Source organism: Epinephelus lanceolatus, chromosome 21 (genome assembly GCF_041903045.1).
Source record: "Epinephelus lanceolatus isolate andai-2023 chromosome 21, ASM4190304v1, whole genome shotgun sequence".
Lineage (NCBI taxonomy): Eukaryota > Metazoa > Chordata > Actinopteri > Perciformes > Serranidae > Epinephelus > Epinephelus lanceolatus.
Window position 1 is genome coordinate 23,285,265 of NC_135754.1, and position 26,047 is coordinate 23,311,311.

The 26,047-nt window shown below is 44.3% G+C and overlaps 1 protein-coding gene across 44 annotated transcripts in view; it reads right to left on the reverse strand.

Moving 5' to 3' along the window:
- tcf7l2 (transcription factor 7 like 2) overlaps window positions 1-26,047 on the reverse strand; it is a 103,856-nt gene that overhangs the window by 15,341 nt on the left and 62,468 nt on the right. For 40 of the 44 annotated variants that reach the window (XM_033611119.2, XM_078163333.1, XM_078163330.1 and 37 more), the window contains 3 exons: window positions 5,484-5,616; window positions 1,798-1,900; window positions 688-774 (listed from right to left, as the gene is read on the reverse strand). In XM_033611119.2, coding sequence (XP_033467010.1) covers window positions 688-774; window positions 1,798-1,900; window positions 5,484-5,616 — 323 coding nt within the window. Of the gene's footprint in view, window positions 1-687; window positions 775-1,797; window positions 1,901-5,483; window positions 5,617-11,250; window positions 12,005-14,541; window positions 14,922-26,047 lie in introns of those variants that run through there. The other 4 variants (XM_033611130.2, XM_078163336.1, XM_078163337.1 and 1 more) reach the window with 3 other exon arrangements.

Below are 26,047 nucleotides of genomic sequence, written 5' to 3' on the forward strand. Positions count from 1 at the left end.
AGGAGGAGGAGGAGGAGGAGGAGGAGGCACTGGAGTAGCAAGCTGTTTGTTTTTGTGTTGTTGCTTTTTTGGGGCTTTTAGTCATCTAAAATTAATTCTTTTCCACACAATATAGAGGACATGCGTCCCTCAAGGGAACAGTAAGTAGTTTAACACCGACTGACAAACACGCACACATGTATACAAGATGGCAACAAATACACATACCCCCCATGGGTGCACTAATGTCCACAGCAGCACTTGAGCTGGACCCTAATGGGCTGGACCAAAGCACTAGCCAAGTGTCAGGCCCCGGCTTAAATCATCTAGTCCCCCCTTCAAAGTGTTGCTGTGTTTGTTTATCTGTCTGGCTGCTCAAACTCACAGCATGGACATGCCCCAGCTCATTTCAGATCTGCCTGACATGCAGTGGGGGTAAATGTTCTTCAGGGGCCTCATTAGAAAATGATAAATATAATTAATATTTGAGCATGCTAGCTGGAGCTCCACACTGGAGAATTGGCCTTTTGAACACAGAGATGGGGAGCGCGGGGTCTCCTTAAGGGAGAAGTTGCTGCTCACTGTCTCTGCGTGTGCGAGCATGCGTGTGTGTTGCTTGCGCATTGCCCTCACAGCCAACACAAACACACAATAAATGTACGAGGGAGTGAGGAAGAGTGCGTGTTTAGCTCCTAGGTCTCAACTCACCTTGACATGGATGCGTTGACAGTGAGCGCAGTTGGGTAGGGGTGTCTAAAACCCCCTGTTGTGATTGGATAAACAGGTTGACCTTGCCTGGGAAGGGAGAAGAAAAGAAGAAAGGCGAAAAGGTAAAGGAACAGGGTTGATGGAAGAGGAGAAGTTAAAGCCCTCTGCCTCTCTCCTCTCCCCACCGTGGGCCTCTTTATTCTCATTTGATCAGGACAAAAATCTAGGGGATTGCAGAGCGCAGATCAAAGGGAGGAAAACTCTGAACAATTTGAATGCCACAAATCTTGATAGCAATGGCTAATTAAATTTCATAACCCTTCGCTCGGTGTCGACAGAGTGGGGCCCTGTTCCTCCCCAAGCTGGAACTAGGTGTTTTGTTGTGATAATTAAAGACGAAGCGCGGGTCTCTTTAATGGAGCCATCACGCTAATTGAGGTCTACACATCCAAAGACAAACAATAATGAATGTAAATTTATACCAAAATAAAGTGCAGCAAATCAAAGGGCGCCATGGCTGCGCTCGGGGCCTCTCTCGGTATTTAGATCGCGGTGAGAAAACATTAAATTAACAGAGCTTAATTTGTAGCCTTTTGTCATATTAACAAGTGTTGACAAGAGTTACCAGGGGAGAGCCCCCGTGTGGAATTGTGGGTAAAATACGGGCAATCACGGTTCATTACTCTAATTGGACCATACAGAGACATGCAAAATAGTATTTGCCACAAAGTAGCAAGTTGAGGTTGGCAAGGGCCCGAGGAAGCTGCCGTGGGCTGCTGTGGTCCAGGAGCGAGTGTGTTCGAAAGTTAAGGGATCAAGTTTGAGTTGAAGAGGCCGTAAACAAAGAGAGGACCCACTCTGGGGACCGAGATGAGACAGAGACAGCTTCCATAATTGACTTTGTGTACATAAAGAACAACATCCTGCTGTACAGTGTACACACACATGTAAGGTAATGTCTGCTTCTGTTGTTGCTGCTCTTCTCTTTAATGATTTGGCTTGATATACAGTTTATTAATCATGACAATATGTGGGTGTTGTGAGCCTTTTCACTCAAGCCATAAGGGAATACTGTAGAAAGAGTATTAAAAAAAGAAAGGATTTGCTTACTGTGGTACTAGCCATCCTAACGGATGAGGGATCTGGCCGACAGTGCCAGGTGACAGTGGGTAATAAGGAGATATATCTGGAGGATGTGGAGGCCTTGGAATTCCTGCGGAAGAAAGGAGGATGACAGGAGCAGGGAGGAGGTGGACAGACAGGATGATGACAGAGAGAGAACCAAATCTTTGTCAGTGCTGAATTCATTCTTTGTCGAGAGTTTTCACATCTGAACGGGGCAGACATCACAGGAGTGCAGATGGGAGGATGAGGAGGAGGAAGAGGGCTTGTTGCTCGCATGTACACAGTGCTAAATCACACTTCCTGATCAAAGGCCTTTGAGGCGGCGGCGGCACAATGTGTTGGAAGAGGCAGAGGGGAGAGAGGTGAGGAGAGAACACCAACACGATTCTTGTCACATTTGTCTACTGATTCAGAAGATTAATTATATAAAATGACTGAGGTTTAGAAGTTAACAAAACACAACAATATAATTAAAGCCTCCTCTGTGATCAGAGAGCTGCTAATACGGGGCTCTGGGTTGAGTCAGGCTGATTTATACTGACGCTCTGGCTGGATGGATATGGATTCTACATGATATTATACATCAATAAGCCAATATTAGAATATATGCAACAGTTAAGATCATTAGCTGAAAGTCAGCATCAGATTTGCTGCAAATTCCTTTTAGGTTGAAGTACTTTGACTCAGATAATGGCCGACTGTTCAAAAGCTAGGCCTATGATACAGTTAATGACAATATTGATGTATGTACTGGCTTGCTGGTTTCTATTCATCCGCCTGATCCTCAGATTTAACATAAAAACGCAACCAAATTTTGTTTATCCCCCCACAGACGCATAGTGACAAAGATGTCCAATTTAAGGACAGCTCTCGTTGAGGGAATCGCCGAGCAATCGCAGCGTCCGCAGTGTTGCCTTTGCTTTCCGTGGCAGCTGACAGGCGAAGAAACTGCATCGACAAGCTGCCCTGAATGAATGCCTTGAAAAGGTCTTGTACACAGCCTGGTGTAAAAATAACTTTCTCTCTCATGACAAACTTGAAACAGGGAACACTAGACATGTGTAAAAGCACAGCGGGGAGGTGTGTGCGCTCAGTAGAGCAGGAACTCGGGGGACTTTCATTTTGGCTTTACGTGCGTTCCTTCCACACAGCTGGCTCATCTGTGCAGCTGTTGTTGCGGATATTTCTGACCAGTGCCAACACGGCCGAAGAAGAGCCAGATCGATCTTAATAGATCAGAACTTGGCCCGTGTTGGGGGCTACACCCAAACTCTGCAGCTGATCCAGGTTATCCAGGAACTGACTCGAGGGGGATTCTGTTACTGATGGACAATGTGCTGCGCTGTCTAAGCGGAAAACTTTCTTCTTGGAGTACAGCTATAACAAAGGCAAATTCTATTAAAAAGGAAAGCACTGCGAACATTATCCCATCGCCACCCAGCGCTGGAAGACCTAATATAGCTCATTAATTAATTAAACACTGAGCCCAATTAAGCAGCCCCATTAAGCACTACATTAAACAGCAGCTGCCGCATTATTTCCCCTTTGTAAGGGCCATCATAATAAGGGAACATTATTACCTAAAACACTGACTGAATCCACCAGAGACCACTGAAAAGCATGAAATTATTCCTCGCACCGCAAATGCATTAACCTGAAAGAATGGGCTGAATGACAGTTAACGAAATGAAGTGCTGGGTCAAGACGCTTGTGGAAATGAATGAAATTGCCTAAAAATGTATGCTGAATGGTTGTGGGAGAGATGTGTGGGCAGAATCTAACTGCTAAACGTGGACATGGCAGGAGCAACAGGCATGCGGAGACATAACTACAGCTCTGACAGAGCCGATCATCGAAAATCTGTATAGATCCAAGTGCTCAGGTATCCATTTTGATTTTTTAGTCGAGGAGCAGACGCTCTTTGAGGACTCTGGTCCCTGGTATTTAGATGTGAGGAACCCCAACTACAGTGGCCGTCTTGTTTTGAGTCTTGGCAAATGGAGGTGCGGTCATGAGAAGTCGTGGTTGTTTGCTGAATTCCATGTTTTACGAGAGGTTTTAGAGCCACCGTTCAGGTTCTTGTTCTTGAATGTGAGGCCACTTTCCGCCGAAGCCAAACCACGTTAATGAGCGTGATAGCTACATCAATCAGTAACAGATGAGAGCTGCAGTTGTCAACAAGAGACGACTACAACTCTGTCCCGCTGTAACTATCACAACCTCTTAAACAGTCCTAGTTATGATTCTGGGGTCATTAAATAAGCAATGCATGGAAAAATGTCTATTCCATAATACTTCCTCACATTATATCAATATTGAGCAGGACAGTAGTTTAACAATGCAGTCTAATCTTTCATATTGTAAATATGACTTCTGAGTTATCATTCAATCTTGAGTTGTTTTTACAAGACTGTGTCTACAGACAGACAGACAGACGCCATCAAGACAAACAGAGCCCTGTATATGTGAACCATGGTGGCAGGGCATAATAAAACATTTACACACCCATCGGTGCAAACACTCTCTAAGAGCTGGAGTGCCTCATCTAAGGAGAGCTGCGTCTGTGGTTTTCTCAACTTCTTGAGGTTTTCAGAAGTTTCATCCTGACACCTTTACTGTGCTGTTTTCTAACGGTGTTTTTAGCAGGAACAGAGTGCGGCAGGGATAATGTTTTTCTGTGGGCTGATCCGGAAGTTGCGTTGCCCTGGTTCCCTCGTCAAAAAGCCAATGGGACTTGTGTTTTGTTCAGGGAGAAATCTTAACAAATGAGCGTCACTCTCTGATTTCTGAGGTGTAAATGCAATCGCCGAAAGTAAAAAGCTAAAGTTAGGCTATAAAGGAGGTACACCATGGTCGCATGACTTCAGCATCAACACCACAACGAGGCTGTGTTCGCTGTGATGACGCTCTGTAGTGTCACTTAGCCACTTGTTAGCAACCGTCTTGTTTAGGACACATAAAAGCTTCGAAAATTCACGAGTGGGGCATTAACGAAACGTGAAATTCCTTTAGCTTGTGTTAACCACAGACCTAATTTCAGGATTCAAACCAAAAACCTATTCAACAAACCTATTGACTTAAAGTCGAGGGAACCGTAAGGGCTAAAATGCTAACTCACTTCCCGTTTCAGAACTCATTCCCAAGACCCCAGGAACAGTGCCGGGCTCTGAAGCCAATTTTACATAGTGGCCGAATAAGGAATTACAACGTCTGGGTCCGTCACATGATACCATGAGACCCAATGAGCCTTGTTCCCATAGACTTACATTGTGAAAGAGACAGAGGATAAATTAATTTGAGCGTCACAACCCTGGCAAAATAACTTGTTTCACGATGGGGACTTGATCCATTTGGTCTGACAATATTCTGAAAATCTTGAAGAGCTGCACAGAGAGCTAAACCAGACGTTAACCACTCAGCCGCTGTAAGTCTGTAGTGCACCTGCTTCATGGGCCCCAAAGTGCAGAAGATCTGGGTTATTTCATACTGCAGAAACTTAACTTTTTTGGCTTCATGTGCCGCTGAGCAATTTTTATAGGAATGACCAGGCCTCCGCCTCCAACGCTGTATTAGATTCTCTTTATACATCCCATGCTCAGTCTTGCAGCACTCTGTTAAGTAGCATGTTGCTAGCCAAACATATAGATGCATGCAGTGGAAAAATACTTTACCTGTTTTGGGATCCACGTCTGTCTGTAGGTGAGGTGGGGGGTTCCCCGGTGTGAAGTGCTCATTGCTGTAGGTGATCAGAGGCGTGAGAGGGTGCACATGGTGAGGGTGCTGTACCACTGGAACCTTATTAGACTGAGAGAAAGAAGAAGAAGATGGATACAGAGAGAGAAAAGGGAGAGAGAAAAGAAAAAAGGCCAGGGTGTTAATATTTGGGTTTGGGGTTATAGATTGCAGGCGCCTGCCACAGAATTACAACTTGGTCTGAAGGCTCTCGAAAGAAGAACTCTCAAATTCATGGTCCTCTCCAGGCGCCAAACCGCCAAGCCACAGTGAAAATAGTGTGGTTTGTAATTAAAAACACTTCTGCGGTGTCACCCTGGAATTCAGTAACACAATCTAAGAGGCTTGGGGGGTTGCCAGTTCACATTTGGGTCTGATGTGTGATGAGGCACTTTTAACCACGGTTGCAGTCAAGTAATCGATCATCTGTAAACCACGAAATCAAGGCAGCGCGTGTAAATCCACAGTCATTAGCAGCTCCAGTCAGCGCTCCGCTCGAGCCTCCTCCTTGGTCTTCCCTTTTCCTCGCTCCCCTTTCCCCTCATCTATTCCCCCAGGGCCTGGTTCACGGAGGGTAGGGGTGTATTGTAATAAAAGGGTTAGGAGAGAGGAGGTGGGGCTGAAAATCCATTTCTGCATTTTTGCCAAATTAGTTTTAGCTATGTAATCTTCTCTTTGTGCTCCTAAGTGGTGCAGACCCCCTTTTTTTTCAATTACCCAAAGATTACAGTGGAGCTTTAGGGGTGTGCTGCCGTGGGCCCCTGCGTTAACCGGAGCTCAGCCCCTCTCATCAGGCCAGGCTGAGACAGACACTAATACACACACACAGTCCCCCCGACCACAAGATAACCAGATTAGAGCTCTGGTGTAGATTAGGCTGGTGGAAGAGGCTGCTCTCGCCTCTTTACCCACACATCCTTATCCTGCCCTCAGCAGTCAAAGAAGCAGCACTAATCAGGCTTATCATAACATGGATGATATGTTCAGGGGGAGAGGAGTGAGACACCAAGCTGCTTGTGTGCATGTGTGTGTGTGTGTACGTGTGTGTTCAAGCTGCTCTCTCGTAGGCCACACACCCTCATTAGCGACTTTAACCCATGCAAGAAAAAGAAAAAAAAAAAAAAAAGCGCTCCACTGTGGCACATTTCCAAAAGACTTTGAAAAACATTAATGGGACTAGATGTTGGCAGGGGGGGGCATACATACAAATGATGCTCAGTTGCCCGACGCTCATTGACAATACACATGCAAAGCTGTGGGCCCAGGGCGAGACAAATGTGAGCAGAACTTAATGCTGCAAACTAATCATCTATTTGAGGATGAAGTTAATATCGGGCCCGTGCGAGAGCTTAATACGCCAACAGTCCATTCAGAGCCCTGTACTAAATTTTCACCGGGGGAGTTAAAGCTGTCCATCTGTATGGCTTGTACAAGCCTGGCCAGCTAGACCTCTATTCTGTAGTGGCAGTGGTGGGGGAGTGGAGAATGGGAGGAGGAAGGGAGGGGGGGGGGGGCATTCCCTATTGCCATGGTCCCAATGAAAGATTAATGAACCCCAGCAGAACTCCAGGGAGGCAGAGAGACTCCTGGGACTCATTCACAGCCCTGAGCTGAAAAGGCTATGGAGGAGAGAAGCAGAGAGAGGGGTTGGGGGTGTGTGTGTTTGTGTGTCGGGTGGAGGGGTGGAGGTGGAGGGGGCGGTAGGCAGAATGGGATTCGTTAAAAAGAAACACAAACCAAGGCGTTGCGTTGGGGCTCCTGATCTGATCTGCACATCTAGAATAGTGGGATGAAAAAGAATAAACTGGTAGAAAAAACAATCAGGATGGGGGTTATGACAGCTGCCAAATGCAGCTGATGAGTCTGCAGCTGAATGCTAGAAGATGGCCTCTGTCTCCCTCTCTTTCGCTCCCTCCTTCCCCCCCCTCTATCTCTCACCTCCTAACCTCCTCCTTCACGACTCCCTGCTCCTCCCTCGGGTAATGATGTGAAAGAATGTTGTCAATTCTTCATCTCTCGGTGCTGAAAAGCTTTAGTGGCCATTTAAATGAGTTCTTTTGTCCAGGGGCCCCGGCCATTGAGAAGACAGTTCAAAATGCCCATCCACTGAGTCCACATTTAGACAGAGGGTGTTAGAGAGGGTGTGTGTGGGACCGAGAGAGACGGGGAGAGCTAGAAGCCAGCCAATTTACATCATAGTCACTTGTGGTCTGAGAGTGTGCTCTTTTTTTTTTTACCCCCCCGGAAAGCTGGACTGACTGCTGCCTCCACAGTCTGCTCAGTCCTCTACAGACAAGAATGTTGGTGGCGTAACAGTGAATTGTTACCCAGCTTTCTATCTTTTTACATTCCTTTACAGGTCTTTCCTGTGATCCGTTGACATGGGTGAAAGCTGCCATCAGTCAAGCTCACACCCACAGTGTTAATCACCCAAAGCATTTATAGTGAGTCAGCTGATGTGGACTTCCTGTGGTTTGATGTCTTCAATAAGCTCACCTGCTCACCCTACATGCCATGTGATCACCGCACAGGCAGCATCATCCACTTTGTCTCCCACTGACGTCAAGGCAGCACCCGGTGGTCCCCTGCGGAAAAGCAGGGCCCAGCACCTGCCCCGTAGGCCACTGTGGGACAATGCGAGCCCAGGACTCGTCTGGCAGGCTCGCTGGGTGCTTCAGCCGCACCGAGCCCAAAGAGCGGCGAGAAACAAAAGCAGGCAACGTGGGAGGCTTTTACTCTCCCTGCTCGACAAAAGCCAGGGGAAAAGAAAGAACACTTCCTGCCCCTACACCCCCGCTGACTCGCATCCTTCCCACCACCTCCGTCATTACAATAAACAAATATAGCAGAAGACAAACAGACACACCGCTCTGTGGGCGCGTAAAGACCAGGTTCTCGAGCCTCAAAAAAGAGATTTGGCATTCAAAAGACCCTGCAGAAAAATTTGAGAGCACACTCTTGTACGAACATCAATGAGCACATTGACTCTTTCCTCGTCCAGGACACATACAGCGCCTGCTGCTGAGGAAGGCCAGTGCTGTGAAGTGCAGGCAGCACACTTAAGTACAGCAGACACAAACAGAAGCAGGAGTTGCCGCCTCTGGTTATGTTATTGATATTGCTTTGGCTCTATTTATTCTATTCTTTTCTTTATTTCCAGCTGCAAGGCTCACATGCTCAACGGAGAAGATGCTTATACGCCTGAATATGTTCTGCTTTTGTGTCGTTGTGATCAGCCTCTACCACACCTGTGCATCTACGAGCAAATGATGGCTAACAAACACCACTTTTTTTTGTTCTCAAAAGTTCCAACAAAGTAACTGAGGATCTGCAGTGCCCGTACAGCCAGAGTGCTACCTCAAGGGTAAAATATTTCCCTCACTAGCTGGAGACTAATGCTGTTGCGCCACCGTGTGAAAAGAGCCTTTTGGAAGTGGACAAATGAATGAGCTGCTTCAAGTCGGACCTCTGGGGAGGGAGAGGGGGGTACAGGAGAATTGCAGAGGGGGTGAGAAAGTGACAGCAGGACGGAGTGAGACAAAGGGAGGGGAGACAGAGAGGTGGAGGCCGGACAGGAAAAAGCTGTTGGCCTTGCATTTCCGCCTGGTGGCACCTCGCAGGGCCAATTTGAGCCCTAAATGTGAAGGTGGCGACCTTGCGGGCCCAGGGGGTGGCCGGGCTGGGGGGGAGGAGGGCTAGAGCCTCTGTCTCTCTGCTTCATGTCATGATATGATGAGTTGTCACAACAGCTTGCGGGGCGCTAATGAGCTGTAGTGAGGCTGGGGCAGGGAAGGGAGGCCGGGAGGAGAGGAGAGAGATGTGGGGATGACAGTGCCGTGATGGATTGGGGTCCTCTCAGGCCTCCAAATTCCAAAGCAAGCAGAAAAAGCTGCCAGAGCGCCCTGAGCCTCTCCCTGAGCGTGCAAGTGGCCCATGTCCAAAGCACATGGAGTGACAGAAAACACACACACACACACAAAACAGCAAAACTGGGAGGCAATTTGTACATGTGTGCGAGCATGTGCGCACTATTTGATTCGAGCAAAACAAAAAGTACAAACTGTGCTGCCACCGATCTAATGAATCATCTGGTATCATTCAATGTCATCCTGCTGAAATCTGTTTACACACATGATTGCTGTTTTCCTCTGGGAGGTATAGAGTGCCCCCTCCAGGCTAAAGATCTTCATCTCCTTGCAAACCGCATATCATACCAGCCAACACACACACACACACACACACACACACACACACACACACACACACACACACACACACACACACACACACACACACACTGGCCCTGGTAGCACTCAGTCAAATCAATCCTCAGATTCAAGCAGACAATCTAAAAGGAATACTTAGAGATTAACGGCAATGGAATATGAAATGCTCTGACAAATTAAAGGCTTATCAGAGCCTCGATCCTCCGGCATACCACGCTGATTAAAAAACCCTGCTACATTTCAGAAATAATATTTTTTGGTTAATCACTGGAGAGAGAGAGAGAGAGAGAGAAAACTCCACAATATTAAGAACCTGGGAATTGTAGAGGGGGGAGCAAAAGGATTTAAAAAGCAGATATGGAGGTGTTGATCAGTTTTCTCTCGCAGAGAAGATGCGTCTCAGAGGGCAAGGGGCTCCCGAGACCACGGTATATTTAAAAGTTAATCTATTCACTTTGCTGCAGTGACATGCCGACTGCTTGATCAGAGCGCCGAACAAAAATATTATGTGGGCCAGAGCCTTTGCTCCCCTTCCTCCTGCTCTCTTCGCTAGCACTCAAGTCGTTCGTCACCATTTATTTTTGCTTCCCATCTTTGATAGTCGGCACATCAAATGGAATCGCAGAAAGGACATGTTCTGATATGTCACAGACAAATAAAAACTGCGCACAAATAGCTTAAATATGAAGTGGTATTTGGTGGAGCTGTTGTATTCTGTGAAGACAAATCGCCTCTTAGACGCACGTGCGTTAAAGCTCCTTTTTTTTTTCTTCCTCTCTTTTCAATGTAAACAGCCTCTTGAGCTCTCGTACCTGAGTTAAAGGGGCTTCTCTGAGAGGTGATATTGTATCACAGTGTTAAGAGCCAGACTGAATTCTGCCTTTTGAAATGCAATCAGCCCCTCAGAATTTGAGTTGAAAGCCAGGCAATTAAGAATCTGAATTGGATGGCAACATTAACAAAGGAATATGTTAATCTGTGAGGTTACTGAAATCTTATTTTACATTTCATGGTTAAGACATGAGCCTGATCAAATAATGTTTTGTCAAGTAAATAATATTCCTCTCGAGAGAACCGTGTTTCTGAGAATCTACTTTTTTAATTAACTTGGGTGCCGTGTTTATGACGTCTATTATTTAGGCCTCAATTTAAGAGCATCAATAACATTTGGGGTTTTATCTAAAAGTGTGTGACAATGACAAAAGTGTGGTGCTTCAGTTCACGGTTCAAACTGTTAGCATGCATATTCAATACAAATATCACAAAAAGTTTTCATGTGGCAGCACATTTTAAACACTTAAAAATCAGATGGCCACGACTCTCTCCACCCAAAGACCACCCCCCCTCCCTTCCCCTTGCCAACCTCCTACCAACCTGCACCACAACAACAACAACCTGTCAGAATAATGCTAAAAGCCTTCAGTGGTGAGAAAAAGCAGAGACAGTGAAGAAGCAGGGGAGCAGTGCTGCAGTTACTCACCCAGCTGCTCAGATTGAGGTGCCAGCAGCCCACCTGCTGGAGGAGAGAGAGCCCGGGGCCCAGGACTCCTGCCTTGGCTCCCGTCTCCTCCGGCCCGGCTGAAGCTCCATCCCGCGGGTACATGACCCCCTCGGTCCCACCCCCGCCCCCGTCTCCTCCTCCTTCCACCTGGCCCCCCCAGCTCCTCCTTCCCTCTCTACGCCGGGGAGAAGCCCTCTCGCTTCTCTTGGCCGCTTCTCTCCTCCACTTCTCCTTCTTTGTCTGTCTCTGCCTTGGCTCCTTCCTCCACTGTGTGCGAGTGTGTTGCTGGGCATGTGTGGGTGCGTGTGCACGGGTGTTTATCGTCCCCCCTCTCTTTGCCGCGGCCGGCTGACCATTGTTCCCTCAGGTTTTTGACATTAAGAGTGTGCGTGTCTCTTGAGGCGTCTTAGAGCACGTTCAGGGTCTGAGGCCTGGTTTCCCCATACACACACACACAGTCACTACAATCCTCCCCACCCACCCACATCCATCCTTTAAAAAAAAAAAAATACAAAAAGAAAAATCCCCCAAAATCCCTCACTCTAACCACAGAAGCTCTTGCTCTTAGCAGCCAGCAGTCTCCTCTTCTTTCTCAGTGAAAGTTTTGATGCCGGTGACAAGAAGTACAAGAAGTGAGAGCCAGAATGTGGACAGAGAGAAGGAAAAATTACTGTGAGCAGCTTTTCAGCACTGCAGCAGTCTTCCCACTAGCAATACTCCAGCAAAAAAAAAAAAAAACTCACAAACACACACACACACACACACACACACACACACACACACACACACACACACAAAAATCAGTTATTACCCAAATCCCTGCTGTACGTTGGGTCTGTGTATGTGTTTCTTAGAGTATGTGTGTGTATGTGTGTGGGCTCTGCTGTGCCTCCAGGATGCCCAGAGACGAACTGGCAGCTTGAAAAGCTTTGGCTACAAGGTAAAGCGAGCAAGGCGAGAGATGGAGACAAAGAGGAGAGAGCAGGAGAGGGAGAGAGATAGAAGGGGAAAAAAAAAAAAAAAAGGAACAAGACACAACAACATCCACAAAGGGAGGGCAGGCTCAGCAAAGTGTGGCCAACAGTCACTTTATCTGTGTGATGCTGACAGTCCCCTCTTCATACCCACTTTCCGGGGGGGGGGGGGGGGGGGGGGGACCGAGGGAGAGGGAGGGAAAGTCTTCACTCTGACATGGACGTGGCACCTTTCGTCGCAATCCTTTTTTATTTCCCTCACCCGTCTCACCCTTTTTCTAAACAATACCTCAGAGTGGAGAACATTTCTTCTTCTCTTAACTCCCCCCCTCAACTCTTGTCTCCATTCAAGGTTCATGTGAACAAGGCCTCAAGCCCCTCCTTACCGTCCTCTTCTCCCCCCCACATTCTCTGCAACTATTTCACCTTCAAATCCATTATGCGTCTAAATACTAAAGTCAAATGATAAGCGTCGCATGGTCAAGACTTTCTTTCAACAAAGGAAATTCAAGAGATCTGTTTGCCAGCAGAGCACACAGAGAACAAGCTGCGTTAAAGGGGAATTCCATCAAACACTTCTGAGTTTTTTTTACTCTGGAAACGTGCTCCTAAAATCTGCTGAGTTGTTTTTAAAATATGTGTCAATAAAATAAAATATTTTCCTTACATGCCTGAGAGAAAATATTTGTTCCCACATTAGGGAAATATTATCTACATGTTTAATAAAGCAGAAAGAAAACAAGAAACACAATTTTTAAAAGAAAAGAAAATCAAGAAATTGTATTTTTCACAGTAACTTAAAATGACCACAAATAGAATTTCTGACAGCAGAATAAACTGCTTAAAAATGTGAGGATAATTTTTATTTTTCTATTCTATAATTAACTTGACTTGTCGTCCTTTAATTACCTTTTATAACCTGAATCTGACTAATGACCATGACAAATTAAATATTTATACAAAGAATTATTTCCATCGAAGCACAGCAGCATTTAATATATTTCTAAAATAGTCTGATCAAGATTATTAAAGCAGAAAATAATTATTAAAATGTATTAAAATAAGGGAATTTACAAATGTTGAGAAAAATGAAACAAAAATATCTTTAAAATCGAGGCCAGTAAAACAAAAAGATTCGTGTTCATCAGCTTGGTTAAGGCATTTTAAAAGTTGTCAACAAAAAAACAGATAAAAACTCAGACTTTTATTCCCAACACGCTGTCCCTTTCTTTTCCTCCCGCACTCGTTCAGCCTCTCTGTCACTGTTAGGACCCTGCTCTTCCCCTGGCCTGCAGCAGGCAGTCCTGAGGCCCTTAAAGCCAAAACAAAGCCCTGGGAATGTCCTTTACACAGCTTGGACAATAGCGCCGGGGCTCCAGCTTGACAAGTAAAAGAGCCCCGACAAGGCGGTGGCTAATTGCCTGCCCTCCCTCCATTCAGCCGGCCTGCCACGCTCCTGCCATCTCCTTTTGTCCCACGTGCACTTTCTTAAGTAAACTGCCAGTTCACCAGCGAGTGATGGACAGCACCCAATCACCCAGCCACAATGGCATCAACGCCACGACACAAGAGAGCACAGGGGGGAGAAAAAAAATACTCCACTGTCTGAGATGTTCGCACGAGACCAAAAAGTGTGCAATACAAGACAAAAAAAAAAAAAAAAGGAGGAACAAAAACTTTGACAAAACAAGGAAACGGAACGGCCTGTGACCTTTACAAATTCATTATTTTCACACATAAATCTGAACAATGCAGGGTAATACTGCAGAGAAAACCTACTCTGAACACAATAATTATGACATCATTATGTTATTTGAATAAATCAAATTTGATTAAAAATTACAGATGCTTAAAGATTTTAAACATGAGCTATAAAAAATAACAACCCTGATTTATTGATGTTAGCAGAAGCATAAGAGCAGCAGATACGATCTAAATCCCCCTAAATTAAATGTAATGCAACACATAATATTTAAAAATTGCTTCCACATAAATACTGGCATCTATCAATTAGATTTAATGTAATTGTCTTCTGCCATACGATAAACAATAATAATATTTAGTTTGATGTCGTAGAATAATGCACCCCTGTCAGGCTGTCAAGACAAAGCAATCAAACACTGCCTTTCATTATCCAAATTGTCAATCTGTCACTTAGCAACATAAGTGTTATAAATTGCCAAACGGAGCACAGAGAAAATATCCATGAATAAATTCAATCGGAACATAATATTTAAAGCCAAACAAGCAGCAGAAAATAAAGCAGAGCTGTAATTAAAATGTTGAAAAGTCTTACCATTTAAAAGAGCTGTATTTGGGATGCTGCTCGGTTCCTGGTTAAAACAAGCATGCTGGCACTCGTGGTAGTGCACAGACTCCAAGCAGACTCCCACCACCATGTCAGCCACTAATCCACTGGGGGGCAGCACCTCATCTACGGCAGCCCCTCGCTAACGCCCGATGGGTTAAGCCGATAAGAGAGCGGCCGGAGGACCGGGCGAGAGCCAAGGTATGCTGGAGCGACTTGGGACGGCAGCCCCTTCAGGTCCCAGAGCGGAGAGAGGAGCGCGATGGCCAGAGCTGGCTGTTCACTCTCAGCCCCCTCACGCATTCAAACGCACACTCAGGCTGCGCTGCTCCTCTCCGCGTCTGACCGGGACTCCCTCTTTCCCCCTCGCCCATCTTCATATCCCCCCTAATAAGCTCTTTTGTGTCCATCTCTCTTTCTTTGATAAGTTGAAAGAACAACAAAAAAAGAGGGAGAGAAAGAGAGAGGCTTTCATTCAGCGGCTTGGCAGACATAAAGGTAGTGGAGTGCCGTCTATAGGAGTTGCCCTAACTTGGCTAAACTCAAGCAGCGGGGTGTCTCTCGTCATGTCATTAATCCCCAAAACTAACCACGCTCCATTCACCGCAAGTCACACTAAATTAAATACAAAATCAAAAACACAAACGCTGGCCAGAAAAAGTGTCAGAATAAAAAAAAAAAAAAAAAAAGCAGGCTAGAGAAAGCATTCCGATCCGGGGCAAAGGGTGTGTGGTGTCGCAGCCACGTTGCCCCTCAGTCCTGCCCGTCGGTAGCCCCAATTTTTGATGTAGGAAGCCCCCGACAAAAAAAGAAAAAAAAAGAAACACACAGCCACACAAAAGACAAAAAACATTTATCACCAAAGGAGCCTGTCACTGTGGTGCAGCTTTTGCACCTCCAACTCTCCTGCCTGAACTCTCTTAAGACAACTGCGAGGGGAAAAGGAACCCCAACTCCAAAGTCAAACCTGCCACACAACAAGCCAACAACAGCAGTTAAAACAATACCAAAAATACCAATAAATGGATACAAGCCCTGTATGGTTTTCGGGAGAGCTGGCAATAGAAAATTCAACCCGGCCAACTGGTGGCTTGAAGAGAGGAAGCCCACTCTTAAAGCCGTGATCCGACCATCCACTATACCACCGCTGTGAGCCTTTTAACCACAGCAGAAAAAACTGACTATTGATCTTCAAATAGCGATAATTGAAAAGATCAAAAAGATTAAACAAAAAAAAAATCGAGAATGTGCTGACTTACCATGTTGTGCTCCTTTTTTGTTGCAAGTTTTTTGTTTAAATAAAAAAAATATTTGCTCAAAGATGCAGCATTGGAGGTGTCAAATTTTTGTAGCCGTCTCTTGATCGTATTACTTCCACAGTCCTGGTTTCCAATGCGTCTGAACTTTTTCCCTTTCTCTTTTATTTTGTTTGTGGTACCTAGCCTTTTTTTCCCCTGCTTAAGACTTTAAAAGCCTTCAGCTCAGTAAAGCAGCACAAATTATCTTGCCACCTTGCTCAGCTCTGATGCTTTGGCCGCTAACTTTGGAAGGCCCTTTACTACTGCATCAAAATTAGCATTGTCAAAGCAGTTAATGAATATTAATATTGTATTTGTCATTGGAGCTGGCCCATTGCTGAACTCCAAGTCATCCATCAGGGACAAGATTAAGCACACAATTATTTCTGACTGACAGGGACCAAATCTGGAAGATTTTTTTTTCCTCCAACAATTTAAAGAAAAAGACACAACATCATCTTAAGGTACCTCCCATGAGACCAGACAAGATTAATACACTTTTAATGAAGCAAGATTTCATGGTGCATGAACAGCGGGAACCTCAAGAAAAAAAAAGGAGAGGAATATAGAAATATTTTGACTCGTAATTTTAACCATTTTTTTAAGGGATTGAAATCATAAATTACAAATAATTTTGATGACGGCAAACAAAATTTAAATTCAAAGACCACTCTTTTTTTTCTTCCTCTTTTGATGAAATACAACAGATTTATTCTCCTTGGTTCTTTTCTTTTTTTTACATGAAGATCTGGATTTGCTTTTTCACCTTTGTTGGAACATTAATAGAAATAAGACGTGCGAGCGCTGCACTGTGAACAACGCTGGCGCTAAATTTAACATGAAACATTCATTAAAACCCAGGACCTCCAGCGCTCTCGGCAGAGCCCGGCGGAGCACCGACCGCTGAGGACCACACAGGCAGCCTCCATCAGCACCACCCGCTGCAGCGTTTCAGCTCCATCCTGGAGCTTTCTCCCTGCTCCGCCACCCCGCTCCCCACAGAAGCAGCCTCACACCGGGAACCGCGGCTCTGTCAAACACGGCTCTCTGCACAATTTTCCAACCCTTCATCAAATATGTCACAATGCACAATTTTCTAAATAATGATGTCATTCCAATTTTTCTCACGTAAATTATTTCTGGAATGTTTCTTTCTTTCTTTTTTTTTTTTTTTTTTTTTTTTACGAATATAAAACTCTCTCATATCTGAAATATTTGAAAAGCCTTCCTACCGGTACCTGTCTTGAAAAATTAAGCTGATGACATGCCATCTTCTTCACTCCTCTGCACCAAAAGCATCATTGCATCTTTTGAATGATTTTAAAAAGCTTTTCTCTTTTCTCACATGTTGTAAAATCCTGAACACAGACACAAGCTTCCAAAGCAGCATCCATCCTTTCCCCACAATTATCTTTTCTCCATTCAATTATTCCCATCAGGAGGAGCGGCTGCATGCAGAATCTTATTTGGGTCAAATTAAAAGTTATTTTCCACTTGCGTCCTTGTGAAGAATACAACTATAAAATAAAGGGGAAAGCACTGAGGGGGGGTCGCACATAAAAAATGGCAGATGTGGGGCACTAATGCCAGCAGCCCAATGAATTGGTGTGAGTGTGGGGGTCAAGCTGCGGGCTCACCTTGGAGCGCCGGGCCCCTGCCGACCACCCTGCCGGCTCCCTAATACCATTAGCAACCCTTAGATGAACATACTAAATTGGCCTTTTGTTCTCCAGGTGCCGATCCAGCCTCACCGACTCACTGGTGTCACGGAACCAAATACAGATGGTGCTGCCTTTTTCTGAAATGAATAGCGCGCATAAGAAAAGCGCCCCGTTTTCCCCGATTCTTCCAATCTCCAAAAGCCGTCGGCATTGCCGTACTTTTTCCCCAGTGCTCCATTCACATAAAAACTTTTGTTATATTTTTCATTAATTTAATTAATGTTAAAATGGTACCTAAATGTGCATCATCACACACACAATTTACTATTTAAATTCAGAACTTATATTTAGAAGATGTCACAATGAGAAGTCTAATGAATTGATCCAATTCAGCAGCAGAGACAGATAAATGTAATAAAATTAGAGAGCCAAACTGGATTTAACTGAAAATATTTTTTTTATTACATTAATTTGAGTCTTTTTAATAATTATAATAATTATATTGAGCCAGACAAATTAAATAATTTGTTGCCCAAAATATGAGAGAAATAAAACATCTGTAATTCACACAAATAAATAGATGCTCTTATAACACAAACATTAAAAATACAGATGTCAAATGTAGATTTTAAAATACAAATGGCTGCGAAGGAATGCCGTAAATTGAATTCTAATTATACAAATGATCTTTTTAATTGTTGTGACACGAGCGTAGACGCTGATTAAGTGTTCACGCGAGGCTGTCTGTGAAAACAGGCACCGAACACAGAATCCCACCGCGGCTTAATTCAAGTTGAGAGCCTAAAACAGGTCCAATCTAGGTGAGGAGGAGAGAAGGGAAGAGAGAGAGACGAGAGGGAGCAGAGCAGGCAGCGCTGTGGCCCAGCGTGATCACATCAGCGCTAGTATCAAATTAACTCTCTGACTTTGAAACTTATTGATCTGCTATTAAGACACTAGTGAACTTGATGAAGTGAGTGCTGTAGGTGACTCTGAGACTTCAAAGTCTCACACCAGCCACATAAAACAAGCCACTTTGATCCCCGCTCCGCTCCTCGGATCTGGAGAGGGGGCTTCACAGGAACCCCCCAATTCTACTCTCCTCTCTTCTCCCACTCACCCCGGGCCCGGGCTCCAGCTCTCTCTTTCCCTTTTCTCCACGTCTGCTGATGCCCCAAGAACCGGCAAAAGTGCCGGTGCCACACAATGTTCAATCGCGCCACAGAACAGTCAGCAAGTTGAGAGCACAGTAGTGTACAGTGGTGCAGACAGATCTCCTTTCTGATTCACCCAGAAATAATAAACCAACACTCACACAGAAAATGCAATATGATGTCAAAACAACTACTAGAATAAGGCGGCCATCTAAGCGCATTCGCATTAAAATTCAGTGTCGATAAGAAGGGGATTCTTCATGCCAAATACGGCATGTAATAAGGTCGGCGATGAGAGAGACAATGCAGAGTGGGAGATAGCAGTACTATTGTGTGGTGAATACATCCCCCTCTTTGCTTAAGGCAAGTCTTCCCACTACATTAAATACTGTGTGCTGCCAATCACACCTGCCTTTTTTTCACTTTGTGCCACTGGGTGGAGGTAGTAGTTAATGTTTTCAACATGCAGCGTATCACTATAATATACTGAAGCAGACACAAATCACAAGCCGGCCCACAGAATTCTTCTCCCCTCTACCAGCTCAAACCACTATGGGACAAATTTAAAAAAGAAAACAAGAAAATAAACAACAAAAAAAATCTATGTTTTCCTGCTCACTTTGCATCGAGGCAGCCTGCAAGACTGAAACTAAGTCTCAGGTTTACCCTCCACTGAGCTGCTAACTTAGCAGGACTGAGTAAAATAAATATTAACGGCTAAATTAATCATCGGCAGGACAGTGTTTGCGCTCAGGCTCCAGTGCTCACAGGCAGGGTGTGTGTGTGTGTGTGTGTGTGTGTGTGTGTGTGTGTGTGTGTATATGTGTGTGTGTTTGTGTGCAAGTGTGTCTGCACTTGGAGTGCCGGTGCTAAGCTGCGTCTGTTTAATTAAGAGGGGTAAAACAGATGACAAATGCGAGACAGTTAAACATTTAATGTGTGCTTATCTCCCCCCTCATTTATTTAGTTGGGAGAGATTCAGAGTGGGTGGCGTTCAAGAGTGATGCGCCGGCGAAAAAACGCTGGTGGAATTAGAACGCAGCCCCGTGTGCCGTGACAAGTCAGCACGCAACACACAGCCATTCCCTGACAATTGTTTTGACATTTTGCAACTTAATTCTGTTTGATGAGAAAGAAAGGGATTACGTGATAAATCAAATAAACACAAATGCGGATTCTGCCACACAGCTGTTTGTGAAAAGCGGAAAAATAAATAAATAAATGAGTCGCGACGTAAATGACACAGTGTCACTTAATTATGGATATAGTATTTACGGCAGCCTTGCCTAAATTATCAAAATAAACCATGCAATTAAAAATGCAATTGTATCAAAGGTCTAGTTTCTCCTTCATTTCACCTGACAAAGATTTAATTTTTTTTTCTTCTTCTGGATGATCCCCATTGTGTATCTGGTGCTGATGCACATTGCCTAGAGTCAATGTCAAATCCCAGCTCCAATAGTCCCGCAAAAAATACAGAACGAACAGTGCCCGCGGCACACACATCCCTTTACTCAACCCACTTGCAATACCTCATCCAAAGTTATCGCTTCCAATGTGACAATGTTAAAATGAAAAACAAAAAAAATATATATCTTATATATAATATATTTATATATATAGGGAGAGAGGGGGAGAAAGAAAGATAAAAAAATGGGTGGCGGCGGCGGCGGCGGTGGTGGGGGTATGGATGGGGGAAAGAGAGCTAAAAAAGCGAAAAGAGGGAGAGGGAGAAAAAGAAGAAAAGGAGGAGGAGGAGGTGGAGGAGAAAAAAAGCCCTGTGCCACGAGCATATATAAGAGAAACCTTCACCAATTAGTGGGGAGAAACGGGAGAGGGAGCTGCCGCGGCGTCGGCACTCAAAGAGCCAGGCCTCGCGGCGAAGCTGTCATGTCGGCAGGATTGATCAACAGGCCTGCTATTTCTAATGGCATGTTGTCATGAAGCTGCAGCCATGGGGAGCCACCTGCCTCAGTCCTCGCACAGCACTCTGTGTGTGTGTGTGTGTGTGTGTGTGTGTGTAGCGTATGTGCGCAAGTGTGTTTGTGTGCATGAAAGATGGGGTTGGGGGTACTGCAGCAGCCATACCTATTCTGTGCCCATATATCTTTTACTAACAATTTAAAAACAGCCTGGAATCCTCCTCCCACTCTCTGGCAGTCTACCTTGCCGATCCCTGAAGGTGGAAGAAATGTGCCAACCTGGATTGTTCTTTATTCTCACACAGCAGAGCCAAGCTATTGTAAAATCCAACACAATGGATACAAAATGTATACTGTGTTGTGTGGAGGGGAAATGTAAATGAAAGCAAACGGTTGTGGTTGTTTCAGAACAATAATAATAATAATAATAATTCAGAGCAAACACAAATGATTTATTCTTTTTAATCAATTTCACTTCCTTCACGGGGAATGTTTGCACTGAATTAATTCCTCAATCGCACTGTATGAAACAGTGCATTACATGGATAAATCTATCCCGAGTTATCATCTGAAAGGCATTGCATTTGATTATAGCCCTTCCCTTTTTATAAAAAAAGAAGAAAAAAAAAAGCCGTCAAATAATCAGCAGACAATAGAAACTCGCCTGCAAAATGCCATCGCAGGGAAAACACAATCAAAAACAAGAAAATTGCTTTATATATGAAAAAAAAGAAAAAAAAAATCTGTCACGTTATCCTCGTTTTCCAGTAATACGGCGACAGAAAACTGCTTCGGCCTCGGCGGCCAAACAAGCCCGGCCTCGCAAACAATAAAAAGTCAAATAAAAGTTACAGAACTTGAGAGTTCAAGGTACCGCGGGCTACTTGGAGTGCGTGTCACGTACAGTTAACCTTTTTATCGGGCATGCCTGTGGTCTCATCAGTCGATGAAATTCTTTGCCCGCGGCGGTGGCTTAGCCGAGGGACACGGACCAATAGAAAAATATTTCATTGTGTTAGCATTTCAAATGGCGAGTGGAGGGTGGAGAGGAGGGCATTTGGAGGGGCGGTGGGGGAAGAAGCTCTAACCGATCGTTGCCAGCGGAATTAATTGCCTATTCTGAGAATAATGTCCCTTATCCACGATCCTCGGAGGGCCGAACGCTAGCAGAGGCCACTTTATTTTTTCTTTCTTTTTTTTTTTTTTTTTGTTTGGTGTCTTCAAAAAGAAGAGCGCTTAGGGGTACTGGCCGTATTAGGGGTTTAGCTCAGTCCCCTTTAGGCCAGGAAAAATAATCAGAAGCACTGAACCAAACTCAACTAATCCTTACCCCAATTAAAAACGCAGAACCCATTACACTTCACGTTAATGTGGGCCGACAAATACACACTTTAAAATGATACACTGATTTTAAAAATTGGCAAATTCTGACTAATAATTTGATTATTTGATTATATTATGAGAAAGAACATGAGAAGCAAAGAGGTTTTGTTTGGCTTTCAGCCAGCGCCCGATAAATGGCTCAAGATGGAGCGACCCCGGTGGTGCTTCTATCCTTTTATTTCAGGGGATTTAAGTTCAGGCTCTGTTACACATTGGCCAAGCATATGCAATGACCCTAACTGATATTGGTGCATCTTTTAGCCACATCTTAATCTAACCTTTGTAAAGCTCTGTGGCTTTTCAGACTCAAAACAGCATTAAGAACAAGCATTGTTTGGAGCGAGGAAGGAGGCAGCCCTGGGAGACGACTCCGCCGAAAAGCTGGGACCGGGCCGGGGCAGGAGCCCTCTGGAAAAACAGCTGCTTATGCACTCCAATCAGTGGGAAAACAAAACCCAAACCCAACTGCTAAGAAGGGAGGAAAAAAAAACTGGGATTTTTTTTTTTTTGTTTTTTTGAGGTGGAGGGGGCATCCCAAATGCTCCATCCCTCCATATCGACCTCTACGGGCCCATTCGTGCTAGGTGTCGATTTCATCCCTCGGCAGATGGACGGGCGAATTCGCAGCAGTCCCCATTACACGCCTCTCCTTCGCTCATTGTGAATTCAGTCAACGAAGTCAATCTTATTAACTTCCGCGCCGGTTCACACATGACATTTTCTTCAATTTTCTCGCCGACATCAAAAACATCAATTAGCAGCTCGAAAATGGGAAGGAGCGAATGACAGAGTCCGATAACGCCGACTTATTTGAAGCCGAGGGTAAATCTATTCTCCAGTTTTGAATGTGTTCATTACAATTGCATTTTCAAAGAAGACCTCCAAATAGCAAAGAAATTAAATTTATCTCCTAGAAATGTCCAGAAATTGTTTTTTCCCCCTCTTTCTTTTCTTTCTTTCTTTTTTTTTTTAATCCTGTGTCTATCTCTCAGCCTCAGTGGGTGACACAAAGCATTGTGGCGCTGCATTTTCTTTTTCTCATTAGAACAGATCACAACTCCCACAGAAGTTGAAACCCTATACTGTAACCTCTGGAGCAACCCGTAAAAATCATTTTAAAAGGAGTCCGACATTTCTTTAGGAAGAAAAGGAGACCTACAGTTTTAACAAAAATACTACGACGACAATGATAAATGCAGTATCTGTTCTTACCCAATGAGGGGAGCTGTTTTTTTTTTTTTTTACCATTTATCAATCTTTAACATCATTAATTCATCATCATTAATCATTAATTTACAGATGCAATGAAATGCTTTAAATTCATTATTATATTTTGTTTGCATTGATATGATGAACACATTTTTGTAATTTATATCATATAAATTCAGGACAATTTAAAGGTTAATTTAAAAAAATATGTCAATATAAACAATCCTGTATTGTCTATATATGAATGAATTTCAGACTGCATCCTTTAAAGAAATAAATATATCAAAATGCAATTCTGATATTGTGTACACAATTTACAACCCTTTTTTTAAAAAATAGTTTTATATGTATTTTGCTGCACAGATTAGATCTTGCTCTGTTGATTAAAAAAAAAAAAAAAAGACATCACATCTGCTCAAAAACCCAACTTCCATCTAAACTACCATTTTATCCACAGCCTCATTGATCATTTCCTGCTGCTCCACATCACCGTTACATCAAAATGTGAAATACAAACCTACACATTAATGAAGCTCTCTCATGGCTCAACTCTTCTGCCTCCCATCACTGACGAACGTGTAACTCAATAAACCTCGGCCAGTAACCTTTAAGTAAAAGGCTATTTTTTGCCGATATCCAAACATTGTCAGACGGCCTCCTCATGCTTGAGTTACATCTCCGAGGGAGTGAACAAAAGCAACTTTAGTGGCTGTGGAAAGACACTCGTAATGCGAGTTAGGGAGTGGGGTGGGGGGTCGCTCGCACACGGAGCTGTGCGGATCACGTTCCTCCGGCCCATTGATTTCTGATCTTTTGACATTATTTAGTTGCTTTTTATTTTCTTGCCCGTCTTTTATTCCATGTCACAAAAGACAGAAATGTCCAAACAAGTGATGTTGGGAATATCTACTATCTGTCAAAAGAGCAGGCTTTTCCCGGCATTAAAGCGGCCAAATGCTCTGACGCAGTGCCGAGAATCGGCGGGATGAAAATATCACTCTTTATAATGGAGGCTAATCAGATTTCGGATGCTGTTTGCCTTCTAGCTAAAGGGAGATGGAAACGCGTGGAGCAATAAGGCTGTAACCAATACACTCCCAGTTCATCGCCATCCTGACCTCAAGACAAAAGGCCTCTGCTTTTTCTCATATCTAATCTGCTTTATATATACAGCCAAAAAAATATGTCAAACAGTCAAAATCTAAATTAATTCTAGATGTAATTTTTACCCTAATTTCTGCTCCACATAGACATGGCTGAGGGGACATAGCGGGCATGCTAAATACAGAGAAAGACTTAGAGATACATCTGTAATATGGCTGTCGGCTGAATGTTGAACACACAGTACTGATCAGTTCCATTAAGCAGGGATTTGATCATCTCCCCCGTGCGCTTTCACAGCCCGGCTCCAGATTAGATCACTGTGAAAATGGTCAAATGGTGGTGTTTATCTCACTGTAATTATTTTGATGCGGATGACAGAGATTGCTTGTTTGCATGTGGCTTGACGAGTGTGCACTGTGCGAGCCGAGACATGCACTCGCGAAAGGCGCACGCAGACACGCGCACGCTGGCATGGAAAGAGCTGAATGGTTTCCTCTCAGTGCCATTAACCCATTAGATAGTTTCAACAAAGGCCTGGAAATAATGTTTTATGTGCAGAAGGGGGGGAAAAAAAAAAAAAAGTCCGAGCACGGTTGCACATGCAATTACAGCACCATAATCCTAAGTTATGACTAATATTAATGTTCTTGGTGGGTGACACAAATGGACTTTCAATGAGATTGAAAGAGAAAACCCCAGGCAACAATGGAGCGTGTTGAGTTAAGCTTACAAATGCAAGCAAAGCAGGAAAACACAACACACATCTTATCTTTTGCTACTTTGGTGGTAAAAATAACAACATTTAGCTCTGCCTCTTTGTTCAAATTCCAGGGCAGGCTGAGAGGAGGAAAATTTGGAATCAGTGATGACGTCAGGTGTGGTGTAGTCGTTGCTTTTTGCAGAACAAGTAGGCACTAAGTGAGCCATGGGTGCAGATTTAGGGGGCGGGCACAGGGTACACGTCCCCCTCAGTATTTAGAACATCTGTGCCCTTCAATAAAAGCATGACAGTAATAAAGGACTTTTATTTTGACAAGCTAACTCCATAAATTGGTGATAAAAATTCACCAGAATGCAGGAAATGAAGTATTTGATGCCCTGTTTCACATGTGTCCCCCCGAAACCTTCGCCCTTGAAATGATCTGACTTCCATTGTGTGATGGATTCTGTCTTTCCAGCTGCTGCTGCTCTCAGGATGCCCCTCAACCATGTGGTGACCTTGAATGAAACTATCTTAATCCTGAGGGGCAACTTTCTAACAACCAACGCACACTGTTGCCCTTCCGGAGCCGATAATATATTCAGAGTTATATGAGATCATCTATGTGATGGATCCGTCCCCCTGTTCTTAATAATCACCTCTATTTTCACTTCACTCGAGTTAGGCTGTGTCACTAGATTACTGGCCCTTCGTATCTACCTTTCCAATTACTTTTAAGAGTTTTGGATGGACAAATTTGTGCTTTCATGTCCCGTGTTAGCGGATGAGTCGCTGCTTCTGGCCATGAAAGGAGAGTTTTTAATGAGCTGAGGTGAGGTTAATTGGTTCGCTAAGATCCTCTGAGTCATGTGCCTCTATATGAAATTAAGTCCATTTCCTGGAGTTTCCCCCGGACGTATTTAATAACAAACACTTCAGCCCAATTTTCATTTCCCACAGAGAGGGGGAGATACAGGGAGCGGGTGGTGGAGGTGGAGAGGGGGGAGTTTGGTTGTTTGTGCTTGTTTCACTCACCTTCGCCGCCCCTATGCTGTAAATGCTA